Source organism: Polistes fuscatus, unplaced genomic scaffold, assembly GCF_010416935.1.
Source record: "Polistes fuscatus isolate 324 unplaced genomic scaffold, CU_Pfus_HIC Scaffold6, whole genome shotgun sequence".
In the NCBI taxonomy this organism is placed as follows: domain Eukaryota; kingdom Metazoa; phylum Arthropoda; class Insecta; order Hymenoptera; family Vespidae; genus Polistes; species Polistes fuscatus.
In genome coordinates this window covers 7,657,257-7,673,932 of record NW_025113140.1, presented here as the reverse complement: position 1 = coordinate 7,673,932, position 16,676 = coordinate 7,657,257, and the positions used below count along the sequence as shown (strand labels likewise).

The following is a 16,676-nucleotide window of genomic DNA, read 5'->3' as shown; positions in this document are numbered from 1 at the left end:
TATCTACAGTAAAAATAAACTTAATCAGTTATTTTTCCTTTTCCTTTTTTTATCCGTCTTCTCTTCTTATTTTTTTCTATAGACAAAAATAATATTATTCAATTAAAAATCATCTAAACTCTAATCTCTCTCTCTCTCAAAATAATAAGATAAAACTTGGCAAGAAAATATACATTTATATTTCAGCCATACGCTTCTCTTATCTTTTTTTTTTTTTTATAATTGTCGAGCAACATACAACATACCTTTACATATATACTTATATACATTCATACAAAAGTAAAAAAGCAATTAGCGACAGATGCAAGTTATGAAGTTAAGCAACCGGTGACTTTTACCTACATGAGAGTTAATTAAGACAGGAACAAATTAAATACAGCTACTTACTCCCTGAGAAAGAAGGCAAAAATATTCTTTTACTTGGAAATTAACTGTAAATATATGCAAAGAAATCTTATGAATGAACAAAAATATTGACGAATGAAAATATGTATTTCTACTTTTACATTGGATAGATCAGTTTAAGATCTTTTTAATAATTATTTGTTTGTTCATTTACATTATCAATCAGTCGTATATTTTTTTATTACGTTCACATATTTACTGATATCATATGTGTATATATACGTGTAATGACATGAAATGAAATATCACTTGGTATATCTATTTTAACACTAAATGTATCGATAACTCGTCTTCACAAAATTATATATTTTATAAATGGTATATTTAGCAAAAAATATACCACTTATGCAATAAAAATTCTTGATTCACTGAATAGCACTATAACTTGTAAGAAATTGTGCCAAAATTGTACATATTTGATCGATCATGGTACGTTTAGCGTTAATTACTATACCCGTAGGAAATAATTTAACAATCAATTAATATAACCATTTTACATTGTTCTAGAAAAAGATATAAACGAAATGTGTATATAAATGCAGATACATTTAATATAAAACGCATTCTAGTGTATATTCTATCTTATACAATCTCTCTTCTTTTCGTAACATTACATTTACGCGTATATTAATTTCTATTAAAATGCCTTAAAGCGTTAAGAATAAATATTTAAGTAGTTACTAACATACAAAAATACATCGATTTTCACAGCACAATATCATTTGCTTTTTAAATTAATTTACAGACAGTCATATGTATTTGTTACATAAGTTTATTATTGCGACAGTATATACTGACGGCAATACCATTGGTATAAATATAAATTATTGACTAAATACTACTACGGATTTCTTAGATAATATCAAAGTATGATTATATTCATTTTGTTGTCTTATTTTTTGTACATATTTCAAGTATATTTCGTTGTTTTCAACGAGTAATATATTCGTACAAAGAAATCAAACTATTTCGTAAATTCGACAGCAGATGATTCTGCTATGAGAGTAGAAATTTCTTGAATATAACTAGGCTCACCTAATATCGGGTCAGATGAATGACTGGAATGACTTTCCTCATGAGGTTGTGGAATATCTTCTAACACCGGAACATCTTCCAGAGATAAAGTATCTATTGATGCTGTGAAAGTAAATGAATAGAAATAAGAAGAAGAGCTTAATATTTAAAAGAAAAAATCAAATAATAAAAATATAAAAAAATACATAAACTTACAATCACCAAGTGTCTTAATATCTTTCTCTTCTTCTGATTCACCTATCTCATAAATAAAATTCTCCTCTTCGTCTTCTTCTTCCATAGCAAAATGTAAATATGATAGAATAGATATAAGTGCTAAGAAAAACAAGTTAGTTCCAATACCAATGATGGCTGATAAAATAGGCCAATGATACATCAAATAGCGTAGACCTGACAAATGCGCATTGATAACTAATGACGCAGAATAAAATTCAATGAATTTTGATTCAATTTCAACATGAATTAATGTAACCGGACGACTCTGAAATTAAAATAAAGATTAGTTAATATTTTATTATAATAATTTTTATAAATACTTATCGTAAATACATGCAATACGTACTTGATCTTCTTCAAAATTTCCAAATAATTCAAGGACAAGAGTTTGTTTCTCTTCTGCAGTTCCAAAGATCATCATAGGTGAAAATGTAAGAGTACTAAGTGTGTGTAATAATGTACTGCGATAGTGCAACATTGCTGACCTGCAGACACGTTCCACAACAAAAGCATTTCTACTATGTAATCGCGCACATACCATAAACATTCCTATACATAAATAAATATGTAGAAGGATAGATTGAAAATAATTTATTTAATTGGTATTGATTAATAACTATACCAAGTTCTTTATTCACAGGAGACTCAGGCATTTCTAGATGTAAGTTAATTTTATAAGGCTGACCAACCATCAATAAGCTTTGCTTTTTTGTCAATTCTACCATGGCCGATGGATAATTGCACATACCTCTTTTGTTATTGCATGATCTATTATTTTTAAAATAATATTTTAAAATTTACATACATATATATTAATTATCTTTCAATGAATTTATATATACTGATTTAATGTATAAGTCTCTTGTATTGAAACTCACTTGAATTCCAGGTGTATCGGCCGTATATATGACATACTAGGCATGTAAGCATAATAAAACGCTGTATAGAGAAATACAGATAACCAAACAATGAGAGTAGCACTGATAAGAATAATGCCTCCGTGAAAAATTGCATCCTTCACTGATCGTATTTTCCGTGTTGTTTTCTTTTGCATATTGAACCATTTCTGTGTTATGTGTTGCAACGGTCTTGAAATTAACATTCTGAGCAAGTATATTTTTTTGTTAAAATTTAAAATAAAAATAAGTAAATATTAAATATAAAATTAACTTCGTCGTTATACAAGTTGTTAAAAAAGATAAGATAAAATCTGTCGTCAATTCGTATTTGGTTTATCACATCATATAAAAATATAGGTTATGTACACCTATGATTGAACTTTTTACACAATTTAGATTATTAAAAAAAATCGGACAGATGGCTCGACTGTAGACCAATAATAAGATATAACATATATGTAATATAAATCAGCGCAACATATAAATGGAGAGACATATCCTATACAATTTTATTATATTATTGACAATACAATCGCAAATTTAAATGTAAACTAATTTGTTTTTGTTAATAAATATTTATCATTTCCGTTAAAAACTTCGTTACTAAATAGTATTATTCCATAATTGAAAATATAATAAATAAAATATTTAAATTTTCCATACATTTAAATAAAACTTCAAAATCTTAAAATATTGCTTTTATACAATACATTAAGAACATTAACAATCTTTTGTTTTTCTTTGTAACAAATATTTATGTAAAATCAAACATTGCAAAAACTCATTGTCTTTTAGCAAGATAAATTAGTACTCGTTGGTACAAATGACTTACAATTAGATGATTTTGTTTAGATCTATTTACATATGATAAGACACGTTTTATTGATTTCTGTGAATATGATGGATTATTAAAAAATTTATTTTCCTTTTCTATGCTCTAATCTAGGTCTGCCTTTCTTTGTTGTAGGTTTATCTTTTCCTTTATTCAGTAAGGGATGTGTCTCTGTAAGCAGACCCATTTTATCAATGATATTTTAAATTAAAAAGGTTTAAATTAAGATCTATTATATTATATATTATCTAGTATAAGTTTTACCTCCAATAGGTGCACCTTGTAAATCGATATTATGTGAACGATGTTTTTTTATTGGCGGTTCATGAGGGGAAGCTTGGGTATCCTCTGAATCTTCAACATCTGGAGATATGGGTAAAAATTGAAGAGAGCCTATATCTTCCGTCTCTTCGTCTGAACTGCAAAAGGCAGCAACTCTAACGATAGATGCTACGTCTACTTCAATTTCTTCATCTTGAGCTTCTTCTCCTTGTACTACAGACTTATCCTCGTCGCTTAAATCAAATTCACTTTCTCTCTCTTCGTATTCTACATTTTCATCTAATTCTTTAAAATCTGGCGCAAAAGCAGACCAATTTTCAACTTGATTTTGTGCCCAAATAGAAACTACACCAGATGAAATGGAAGCTATGATAGGTCTTACCGGATGCCACTGTATAATAGATAAATTTAGATTTAATTATTATATTTGTATTAAATTTTGTATGCATGTATACGTATTAAATTTTTAATACATACCACAACATCTAATAACAATTCTCCTTTAGTTCCATGTAAGATTTTTACTAAATTTCCAATACTTTTTTCCCAAACATACAACGCATGTTGTCTAGCAGATCCAGCGCACACATATTCTCCATCTCCGGAAAAACAGCATTTTTTCCACATAGTCTTGTTCACAAGATCTTGTAGTTTTTGAATTGGCTCTGGTTCGCCATCTTTTCCACATGCCAATATCTCTATACTATCATACACGCGAATAACTCTATCAGAAGTATTAACAAGAAAACACGAACCACGCCTTGCAAATTCAATACTCTTTACTGCCGTATTACTGGCAGTACCTTGTGAAATTTTGTAAGATGCTTTAACGGTTAAAGATTCCGCATCTAAGACCAAAATTCTGCCACGAGCATTTCCGGTATATACATAATCACCTCTTCTATCAAATGACGCTACTATATTTAAATCGCTCTGAAAATAAAATGCAATAGATTAAGTAATTTATGTTTAACATTTATATATAGATATAGATATAATGAAATATAAATATTAAATACATCTTCGTCAAGAGGTATGACTCTATGGGTGCCTTCGATGTCAACCATGACAGCAGCATGTCTCATCGGACATACTAAAAATTTATTTAAGTTTCTCGGATGAAATTGAACTTTCAAGATCGGAGAAGGAAACCTATATTTTTGATCGCACTCTCCAGACAAAACATCCCATATACAAACATTATTATCTGTAGATGCGCTCAACAATTTGCGCCCATTTCTGGACCAACTAAATAAATGGAAACATTCATAAAAATATTATATATTTTTGATTATAGAAAATTTATCTGTTTAAAATCAAATGAAGTGTACCTCAATGAACAAACAGGATGTACATGTGCACTAATTATCTTTGCAATCCCACGCGTTAAAAAATCCCATATAACTATTCTACCGTCATTACAACCAACAGCAAGTAGAGTACCTCGTTTATTGAATGTACATGTTACAGCAAGCGATATACAATCCAATGTACCGTCAAATTCCTAAGAAAAGAATTATTTACAAATTTTATTTTTTATTTATAAAATTAATATGATGATATAATTAGAATTAAATACTCACTTCTGGATAATTTTGTCCAAATGATTCCAATAGTTCTAAATTCATTCTTATATATATTTATATTATTGTCCTTTCCTAAATTATAATTATTGTTTATAAAGTTGATCTAACATTAAATCTCTTTAGTGGAGAGAATAATATAAAACCGGGGTACCAACATTTCATTAAGATTTAACTGTTGGTAACAATGGTGATGTTCTTATCGACGTTAGTACCTAGGATAACCGAATTTTAAGTTACGATTATTAATAAGCATTAATATACATTTTATATTACAGATTATTATTAATTTATTATTAGTGATATATTTTAAAATTTCATGAGTTTTAATTCTCACTGTTTAAAAATTATTAGATTGATTAGTAAGTATAGGTATTTTTAAAAAACGAGTATTTGAAAAGCGCGCTTTTTTCAAACTAGTTCAGTATTGAACTACAGATGGCATGAAAATTTAATTCTGATTTACATTGCGCTTATGGTATGCGTTATCATTCAGTCTAATGCTCCGTGATACAAACATAGTGACAGAAATAATTTTTAATAATTTTCGAAATCACATAAATTAAAAATTGAATGTAAATATATCGATGGATTAAATAAAATTATATATAATTGTTTAAAATTAATATTTGCACGCATTATAATAAAATTGAAAGATGACAGAAGAAGGAAAAAAAATTTCTTTTGGTTTTGCCAAAACCTTAAAGAAGCCTGTATTAAAAAATAAACTTCCTCAGGAACAAAAGAAAGTTGATTATATCGAATGTCTAGATGATAAAGATATTAAAATTATTGGGTAAGTGATAATAATATATTTCTTTTTAATACAATTTAAACAAAAGTTATTTCTAACCTCATTATTAGAAAAATAATGAGAAGTAATTTTAGAAGTTATTGCATGTATGAGAAGTAATTGTTTAAAATGTGTTTTTTATTTTATAGAGAAGAAGAAAAAAAAGATGAACCTCTGGTCATTCCATTGTTGGGTTCAAAAATGTGGCACGACAGAATTGTCAATAAAATAGATGCAGACATTTTTGAACCCAAACTAGTGCCAAACGAAGAAGTAAAAGTACAAATTGATGTTAAAAAAGAAACGAGTAGTGAAATAGCTAATGGAAATACTACACCAATTCATACCGACATTCCTCATACGGTTATTAAAACTGAGCCAGTGGATACGACGTCTATAGAAACTACTGGAAGTAGTTTGGAAGAACAAGCAGCGAAAGAAATTATAGAAGATTTAAAATCTACAGGAACTAAAGAAGCATCTAAAATTTTAACTTTACCTATAATGGAGGAAGAAAAAGCTTTGCGGGGACAAGAAGAAGTAAGTTAAATCATATCGATTAAAATTTTATTATTTATAAAATTCTCTCTCTAAATTGCATTCATGTTATTAACAGTCTACCTTAGAAGATTATGAACGAATTCCAATAGAGGCGTTTGGCTTAGCAGTATTACGTGGAATGGGATGGAAACCGGGACAAGGAATTGGTAAAAATGAAAAGTAAGAATTTGTTCTAATTTACAAATACTATAAGTAAAAATAAATTTTATATATTCGTTTAATTCTTCTTTTATTTGATATTTTACAGATTAGTAACGACTGTTATACCTGAATTACGTCCAAAAGGAATGGGTCTTGGAGCGGACAAAATAACAATACAAAAACAAGTAACTAAATCTAAGGACAAACAAGAAAAAGAATTGCAAATTGAGAGAGGTACTTATGTGAAGATCACAAGTGGTAAATATGTTAATGCATATGGTCAAATAGAAGGTTTAGACGATGATGCTGGAAGAATAATTGTCAAAATGGCTTTGGGAGGAGACACAATTTCTTTAAATGAATTTATAGTTCAACCGGTGACGAAAGATGAATATACTGAGAAAGCTAAAGTTTTAAGTTAGTATACAAATTATATTCTTTATCAAGGGATCTTTAAAAGGTCGATGTAATACTCTACAAAATATAATCTACATCTAACGTAGATATATATATATCTATGTTAAAAATAATTGACAATGTTTTTTATACAAAGTTAATATTAAAATGCTTTTTAAGGATCTCTATTGCTATTGCATTATCTTAATAGGTGTTGAAAGTTTAGTTTTTAGTATTTTATGACACTGATTTCAGATGTAGCGAAGTATAAGGAATATAAAAGCAAAGAAAGTTCTAAATTAGAAAAACTTCCGTCTTTGGAACCTAATAAAGGTAATCAAGATAACGAAAAGGAACAATCCAAAAAGGATGAAAGAGGTAATACTGAAAGACATAGTGGTAAAAAAAAAAAGAAAAATGATGATCATAAAACAAAATCAAAGAAACACAAAAGACACTCGTCGGTCAGCGATAGTAGTGTCGAAAGAAAAAGCAGAAAGAGAAGGAGTTCTAGCAGTAGCAGTGGTGATAGCAGTAGGCATAGAACGAAAAAATATAAGAAAACTAAAAAAGCTAAAAAGCATGATAAGTCGCCGGAACAATCGAGTAAAAAGCGAAAAAAGAAGGATAAGGAGCGTGAAACAACTGAAGACAAACATAGTTATCATAGCGAAACTTTAGATAAAAAGAAACATAAACAAAAGAGATCACGATCTAGATCACCTAAAAGAAAATCCAGATCAAGATCAACTAGAAGATGATGATATACATTTGTTAAATTCACTTTCCTTTAACTGCCAAATTCTGTAATATTTCATTTATGTACAGTGGAATTTGGGATTGCAAGTAACTTGGCTTACAAGTAAAACAAAAGCTGATAAAAAATTGTTGATTTGATTAACGAACGATGTCTCACGATACAAGCAATACGAATGTGTTTGGCAAACTACAAGCACATTCATAGTAAATAAAGTGCGAATTAACTCGTTTAATTTTTATTTAGTATTTTGTATTTTATATCGTTTTTATATGAATAAATAATTGTGGAACTAATTATTTAATTTTTCATTATATATTTATTATGATGATATTTGCTTTGATATACGAATGCTTTTGATTACAAGCACATTTCTATAATGAATTATGCTCGCAAACCGAGGTTCCACAGTATCATTTTATCTCTTAATAAAATTTATTTTTGCATACATTTTTAATTCATAATATCTAAAATGCATATGAAAATCATCTTTTCAATGGCCTTACTTAGTTGAAAAAACTAAATAATAACAAAAGTTAAACTATGAGCACAGTTAAGGCAGTTACCTATTCGAGTACTAACTGTACAATGCACTGTTTTTAAAAGAACTTCTCACTTGTAAAATGAAGAGTAATAATGAAAGAATCTATATAAAAAAAATATTAATTATCTTGTTCAATATATATAAAACTCGTATGATGATATCTTGGCCATATACGTGGTTTACATTTTTGATTAGATTAATCTTACGTAATCCTGTACATATTTTCTTTCAAAGTATGTATCTGCACTTGAATATGTAGATACTGCATTCATGCCATAACCTAAGTATCATGCTACATACAAAGATACTCAAGCAGAGTATCAGGACCATGTCAAGTACGTAAAACAACCAAATATAATCATATTGATCAATACTATAAGAGATAATACTTTATTGCCCTTAATATATTTGACTAATTAATAAATGAAAACTTAATATTTGATTTTATAATCACAGCACTCCGTTTAGCGTTAGTGCAACTTGCTGTGGGTGATGATAAAACGAAAAATTTGACACGAGCTGTTGATTATATCGAAAAAGCTAAACAAAATCGTGCGGACATCGTCGTATTACCAGAGTGTTTTAATTCTCCTTATGGAACATGTGTGTAAATATTATTAATTTTTTTTTTTTATATTCTACTTACAATATATAGTAAACAATGTATAAATGAATGCAGCAGGAATCTTCATTTTAAACATTAACTGTACAGTAAATATTAATTTGAAGACAAAAGACTACAACTGCAGTTCATATAAGCGACAATATTCGTGTCGTATGCGTGTATATTTTATGTATTTGAAAAGATCTTTTTTATTTGGCATACTTCTAACGTAAATGTCATATATTTACAATATAAATATGCAAATTTATATTTCTCAATATAAATTTTTTTACATGCAAATTTAGCTCATTTCCCAAAATATGCAGAAGAAATTCCAAAAGGTCAGACGAGCATTGCGTTGTCTGATGCGGCGAAAAAAAATAATATTTGCGTAATTGGGGGTACAATTCCAGAAAGAGATGGCGATAAATTGTATAATACTTGTACGATTTGGGGACCAGATGGAAAAATGATAACCAAATACAGAAAGGTGATAATCATTTATTATTTCTGTACTTTAAAACCTTATAAGAGATATTTTTTATTTTCTAATATTCATAAAAATACATCCAAAAATATTCATGACAGAGATAAAAGTTTCCCATTTCAAAAAATACGAGTCGTTGAAGTTTTACTTTGAAACATATTTTCCTCTCTCAACTGCTAACATAAATTTCTTTATCGACAGATGCATCTCTTCGATATCGATATCAAAGAAAAAATTACGTTTCGCGAAAGCGACTCATTAACTCCTGGAAATTCTCTGACCACTTTCGAAATAATGGGATGTAAAATTGGGATCGGCATTTGCTACGATATTCGTTTCGAAGAATTGGCTAGACTTTATAGAAATCAAGGTATATTTAAATCAAATCTAAATTCTTTCAATTCATAAATTTGCCGATAGTAAATCCATTTTGTTAGGCAATCAAATCTTCTTATTAAAGGATCATCATTATTAATCATTTTTCTTTATTATTTTAAATTAAAAAAAAAAAAGTTTCTTTTTAATTGTTATAGTATTGTTTTCTCGTCAATAGCTTGTAAAATGTTAATATATCAAGCAAGATTCAATACCATGAGTATAAGTCGAGAAAATATCTTTTTTATAGGATCAACATTTTTGCAATCTTTTTCTTTTTTAATTTTATTTTTAATTTTTCGTTTGTCCCTCGTCAATAGGTTGCCAAATGTTAATATATCCAGGTGCATTTAATTTAACCACCGGTCCACTGCATTGGTCGCTTCTGCAGCGTTCTAGAGCAAATGACAATCAATTATACGTTGCCTGCGTATCACCAGCTCGTGGTTCTCCTCCCGGTTATATTGCATGGGGACACACACAGCTAACTAATCCTTGGGGTGAAATACTTCATGAATTAGATTCCACGGAAGACATGATCGTCTCCGATATTGGTAATAGAGAAGCTACTTATCATTAGAGAAACTTCCACTTGAATGCCATTACGAATTCCTTACCTCTCATTTACATACGTAGTTAAGTAGAATCTTAATTATTCCCAATTGTATTAAATTGCAACAATAAGAAATGTATTATTTCACAGATCTCAAAGTGATTGACGAGGTAAGAGCTCAAATTCCAATTTTCGCACAGCGACGTACGGATTTGTATAACACAATTTGGAAACAGTAACTATACTTTTCCAATAAATAAAACCATCTCTTTTTTAATATTCAAATTACCAATAAACTGTTATAAATTAATAATGGTTGATATACATAAATAATATATATTTTGTATGGAGGTTTTGGGCAAATATAAACATCAATTTCTTCGTGAAATTGAAATACTCGTATTAATTTTAATTTCTTATATTATAACAAACTAGAAAATAAAATTGGGATTACGTTTGATCTTTCGTATACACATTGTTTCAATATTATTTCAGTAATTTATTGAAATTTTTAATGTTGATTTAGAATGATTATTCATACATAAAAGGCCCCTTGATGATTAAACGACATAATTACAATGAAAAGTAATTACGTATTGTTATATAGCAAGATTATTATTATTATTATTATTATTATTATTATTAATATTAATTATTTGTTTAAAGATATTTCCTAGATATGTATTTACATTGAAATAATTAATAATAATACTTCTTCTGTTCTTGTTTTTCCATATCCGTAAACGTTAGGCTTTAAAATGTTAAGCTTAGAGAAATTGGTCGATTAATATTGAATACAATGGCTTCTCGTTATTTTTTTTTTTTTTCTTTTTTTTTCTTTTCAAAGAGAGCAAAATACAAGAACTTTTCTTTTTCTTCGCAAAAAGCACGCCTCCTCATCATCAAATACAAATACGTTCAGCATTCATTAAATTGAATTCTTCTCCGCTAATAAATTCATACATTCATTCTTTTATATCTCTTAAGAATATTCTACAAAATAATATAGCAATAATCGCGTAATGAATCTTTCTCAATAACTGACCTACCATTATTTCATTCAATTTTATTTTATAAAACGTAGAATAATATCCGAAGTAACGTATAATATGTGTGTATGTGTATGTGTGTGTATGTGTACACATATATATATATTTATTTATCGCGCGATCATGTTCATTAATAATAAATTAATTTAAATAATGAATATTACAAATATTTAAACAGTTCATTTATGAGAGATTTCGTTACCCTCAACATAACCCGTCGATGCACGGGTATATTTATTTACAATTAAAATTAATTTTTAATTGATAGTGCTTTACTGTAACAGCAATACTGTAACAAATATAAATACGTATTCGATAAATATGTGTTCGTCGATTCGGTATCCAAAAATTGAATGTATTGATTTTTGTTAGTTTAGTCGCACTAAAATTATCCTTGAAAAAAGAATTTTCTTCTGTTATTTATAATAATATTTCGTATAATGATAATTATAATTTTTATTCTTAATTGCGCTTAGAATAATTTGTTAATGGAGTCATATTAACAATAAAATATTCCATGCGTAGAAAACGTTTCGGCCAAGAGTATTCAACACTCGAAGGATTAAAGCAGAAATATGAAAGAAGAGTTTGGAAGAGGGTAATAACGAATAATTTTTTTTTCTTTTACAAATCGGACGAATTTTTTTCGCTATTGTCGCAATACAGTATGTAAATACATAAATACATATGATTATGTACGTATAATTCGAAGATAACGTGGTCGCATCGTATCGAATAAATATTTTCGTTGATAACACCAAATATCGTGTGCTTTCTCTTCATATTTTTTTTTTTTTTTTTTTTTCATATTTTATAACTTATTTTAATTTTTTTTTTGTTTAAAAAATATTGGTCACGTGAGACGACGTATTTGATATTAATGTCCGAATTACGCGGAAAAAAGCGTCGTAACGGTTTTACAATTGATTGCGTTAGAAGAATTAAAGTAGATAAGTTAAAAAAGTTGAAGAAGGAGAAGAAGAAGAAGAAGAAGAAGAAGAAGAAGTAGTTTAAGAAGAAGAAAAATTAGAACGAGGAGAGAAAAAAATCAATATTATTATTTCATATATATATATGTATGTGTATATATAAAGATAATTTTTAATTGATATTGTCCATACACGCGCACGTGATTTTTGAAAAATTTTAAGCTCGGAGAGAATAATTTCGATTATGTCGATATAACGAATGATATTATATAAATACCCTGTAGCGATAAACGGAGCACCACAATGAGAAAAAAGCAATTCCATCGATACACCGCAATTTATATATTCGCCAGTCCATTTTATGTCATTTCAAAGACCACAAGGAAGTGTTGCTGCCAACACTTCGGAAAGATAATTAGGCCATTAAATGTAGTCGTTAAAATAATAATCATACGTATTATACATCTTGCGTGTGTGTGTAACATTTCTCGTTTTTGATTATTCTCTATTTTAATATTTTGCAGTTATTTATTCAATTTTTTTATTTATTTTTTATTTTTATTCAATTAGATTTCATTGAATTAATTATTTATAGAGATAATTTTTGTAATTACTTTTTTTCGTAATAATAGTATTGAATATAATAATAATTAAATCTAAAAATAATTTTTTTTTGTTACGATTCAATTAATTACATTTTCAATTATATTCTTTTTTTACTAAGATTTAAATTAATAGAAATTATTGCTGCAAAGTTATATAAGATAAAAAATCGTGATTTCTCTTGATAGATTGATTATTTGAAAAAATAACGAATCTTTGAAATCTCTGAAATCTTTCAAATCAAATTCAATCAAATAGAATCGTGTGTCGATGTTCAAATCTCAAATATGATTTTTCGAACAGCTTTAAATTTCCCGTTTCATTTCATACGCAGCTTTTGCTTTGATTTTCTCAGCAACTTACACACAACACAGTTTATATGTTTTTTTATTTTACAGAAATCTGAATGAATACTCGAAGAAATTTTGATCGCACGAAAATCGATTAAAATGAAATACAACATTGAGACGACCATTCGCGTACGAGTAAAACTCGTCGAATTTTCTTAAAAGCGTAAGTCCAATCGTTAAAGTATTTTTTGATCGTGTTCAACAGCGTGTGATGGAACGTATGTACAAGGTATACAAAAATGGCATAACATCATTATTTTACTTGTAAAAATTCGTCGGCAAGAATATTACGAAAGGATTCACAATTACTAAGAAAATGATGAAATATTTCATTTTCTTTATTGTCTCTTTAACGATGAGTTTAATTTTAATTAGAGACCACCACCACCATAACCATCACCAATATCGATTATTATATATTCGATTAGAGAATATTACTTACTTTTATATAGCCTGCACATAAATTACATCACACGTTCGCTCTCGATGATTCTCAAATCTGCAAAAGTACAAGCATGCAATATTCAAGAGATTAGATTTTTAAGTTGGACATATAAAAAGAATTTTGTTGTTAAAAAACTTTCACACACACATACACTTGTATTAATTCTAACAAGAAGATAAGTCGAGAGTCAAGATTTTTAAATATACATTTATGTATGTATATATGTATATATGTGTGTGTGTCTTATTTCGGTATATACATTAATTAATTAAATGAATCAATCGATGTTCACAAATAGTTCGGAAAAAAAGGAAATAACTATCATTAATATCAAGTAATAGAAATAAATAGTAGATAGGATAAATTAACTTTCGAAATATCTTACAAATTTACTTGGTCCTGACCGGTTTTCAACTTATACGGGGTATTATGTTTGAACACGACCTCATTGTTAACTCACGTTACGAGCTTAAGTGGATTTGCTCGGGTTAAAACATTTTCATTCTTAAAATCCTATCCCTTTTCTTTTCATCGAGAAACAACTATCGTAAATTCGTGAAAAAATTAACGTCCTTCGTATATTTCACACAACACGCGCAAAAACACACTCACACGCGTAAATATTCTTTTTAAACATGATTTAACTTCAAACTGACAAGTTAAATCGTAGAATGTAATATTACGCACAGTTTCACATATCCCATGTTCCAAATATATTTCATTATTTTTATTATAGAAAGAATAAAAAGGAAAATGTGTGCGTTGGGCCATGTTGGATAAAATAAAATAAAATAAAATAAAATATAAAATAAAATATAAAATAAAGAATATTAAGTTACGAAATTCTTTCTTACACCATAACCCGTAGATGAGTATTAAAATATAATGTATATTCCTTATGTAATTCCTTTTTCATTTAATTAAATTTCTAGTTCGCATATAAATCCTTATCGATATCTCGTTAAATCCTTTCAACGTTAAATTATATTCGAATTTGCTCCGATCTACTCTGCTTTCCTTTGATCTGCTCAGATCTGTTCTGCGCAATAACGAGTCTTCTCAATTTATTATTTTCTAAAGTCTCTGGACAATTGTACAGGATGAATTTAATTGCATGTCAAAGGATCTTCTTCTATCGAGAAGATTTCTCTATTGCGCATATGATCGAAATGATGAGAAAAATCCTTTTAAGAGTTCGGAATCGAATGCAATTAAACGGGAGAAGAGATTTTTCTCGACACTTCGAACGCGATTCATCATGTACACTTGTGTTAACTTTTTTATCAATTTATCTTCTTCTTCTTTTTACTCTAATCTTACATCCGTTTTACTTTTCTTCTCTTTTTTATTTTTATTTAATTCCCAAGGTCAACGTTAATATGTATAATCTGTATAAATAAATGTTTCTTCACCCCGAAAAGAAGATTTCAAAAAAGCACGATTAACCGAAAGCTAAATATTATTACCTTTTTTTACAATTGCGTTCGAAATTTTATACTTTTCCGTTTATATTTTACAAGTAGAAATAAGAAAAACAAATGTATAAATGTATATTCAACAAGCGTCATAAAAAGAATTACATAGGAAAATAATACGAATAGTTGATGGACATTTGAAATATTTCGTATGAAGATATGTCAACAATTTTAGGAAATGTCTCGTTGTTATCCTTATGTGTCTGATATTACTTTTTTAATTTATAAAACCTTTGCTTATATGTACGTTTATACAACATTGCGTTATTCACACTCATAAAACATATCAGTTAAATCAATGAATTGTTTATCAATTTATATGTTTAATATTATATTTAATACACAGTTATTCGTTAATGTTCAGAGTCTCTTATAGTTGCTGAAAAAGTTTTCGATGGAGGGACGAAACGTTCAATAAGATCGAAATATAATATTCTAAATTCTTACCTTGTCCAACTTCCCTGCGACACATTTATTAATAAATATCAGTTAAAAGTTAGATTGTTTAAAATATCTAAGAAACCGTGTATACGACGTTAACTTGTCGTTTCTACGTATATCAAACTTTTGATATGAACTGATATAAATACGTATCTTCTTTGAAACTTCTCTTTTTTACTTTTGGATAAGAAAATACTATTTCTTTTTCTCTATCTGTATTCAGGTCGCTATGAAAGTTTTTTTTAACTTTCTATGAGAACCCTATTCGTGACTTCATACTTTTTCATGACTTTGCTCAAAATATATCTGTATCTACAGTTACTACTAACTATATTTCTTTCTATCTACACTAAACTTCAAGTTTCGAAGTCAATATGGTCATTAAGATGGCTGCAGAAGTATCATAAGAAACTAAATACGTCTCTCTCACGTTCACATCTTTCTTTTCTTTTCTTTTCTTTTCTTTTCTTTTTTTTTGTTTTCTTTTTGTTTTTTTTCTGTAAATTATTTTTAACATTTTTACTTACTTGAATTCTTTTTTCTTTTCTTTCCGAAGATGATGATATGTTTTTTTTTGTGTGTGAAGTATGCAAGTGTGCGAGTGTTCATCGTGTTGTGTATTTGAAAGGACATACAACAATATTTTAGGATTCGTCTGAACGAAAGCTCGTAGCAATATTTTGTTAGAAATATTTTAATATACTTATCTCTTTCTCTCTCTCAAAGATCGAGGTTTTTATTCGTTATCTTTCGTAATTTATTTCGTATTCTCTTAACAAAAATAACTACAAGCTTTCTAAGCAACCAAATGGAGACAAACGCTCTATAAAATGCAAGAAAAAACAATTAGATCCTTCTGGACAGATTTATAGCCGGCGTTTCGCGAACTACGCTCTTTTTTCTTCCCCAAAATTTTTTTCC

General features: G+C 28.1%; 4 protein-coding genes across 4 annotated transcripts; 2 read left to right on the top strand and 2 right to left on the bottom strand.

The window, feature by feature from the left end:
- Window positions 1-222: 222 nt before the first annotated feature.
- On the bottom strand, window positions 223-2,790 carry LOC122523408 (seipin). Its single transcript, XM_043645127.1, has 5 exons — window positions 2,535-2,790; window positions 2,279-2,424; window positions 2,003-2,205; window positions 1,636-1,921; window positions 223-1,542 (listed from the first exon to the last, which is right to left on the bottom strand). Exons 1-5 carry the CDS (start codon window positions 2,756-2,758, stop codon window positions 1,370-1,372), a joined length of 1,032 nt encoding a protein of 343 aa, XP_043501062.1. The 5' UTR covers window positions 2,759-2,790; the 3' UTR covers window positions 223-1,369.
- Window positions 2,791-3,036: 246 nt separating this feature from the next.
- Window positions 3,037-5,438, bottom strand: LOC122523407 (retinoblastoma-binding protein 5 homolog). Its single transcript, XM_043645126.1, has 6 exons — window positions 5,253-5,438; window positions 5,001-5,173; window positions 4,689-4,917; window positions 4,147-4,602; window positions 3,652-4,060; window positions 3,037-3,558 (listed from the first exon to the last, which is right to left on the bottom strand). The coding sequence occupies exons 1-6, from the start codon at window positions 5,295-5,297 to the stop codon at window positions 3,473-3,475; spliced, it is 1,398 nt and encodes a 465-aa protein (XP_043501061.1). The 5' UTR covers window positions 5,298-5,438; the 3' UTR covers window positions 3,037-3,472.
- A 425-nt stretch (window positions 5,439-5,863) lies between these two features.
- On the top strand, window positions 5,864-8,820 carry LOC122523405 (G-patch domain and KOW motifs-containing protein). Its single transcript, XM_043645123.1, has 5 exons — window positions 5,864-6,048; window positions 6,195-6,585; window positions 6,662-6,765; window positions 6,854-7,164; window positions 7,399-8,820. Exons 1-5 carry the CDS (start codon window positions 5,909-5,911, stop codon window positions 7,902-7,904), a joined length of 1,452 nt encoding a protein of 483 aa, XP_043501058.1. The 5' UTR covers window positions 5,864-5,908; the 3' UTR covers window positions 7,905-8,820.
- On the top strand, window positions 8,688-10,865 carry LOC122523406 (omega-amidase NIT2). The gene is made up of 6 exons (XM_043645125.1): window positions 8,688-8,779; window positions 8,901-9,047; window positions 9,354-9,538; window positions 9,737-9,905; window positions 10,231-10,464; window positions 10,614-10,865. The coding sequence occupies exons 1-6, from the start codon at window positions 8,734-8,736 to the stop codon at window positions 10,700-10,702; spliced, it is 870 nt and encodes a 289-aa protein (XP_043501060.1). The 5' UTR covers window positions 8,688-8,733; the 3' UTR covers window positions 10,703-10,865.
- The last annotated feature ends 5,811 nt before the right edge of the window (window positions 10,866-16,676 follow it).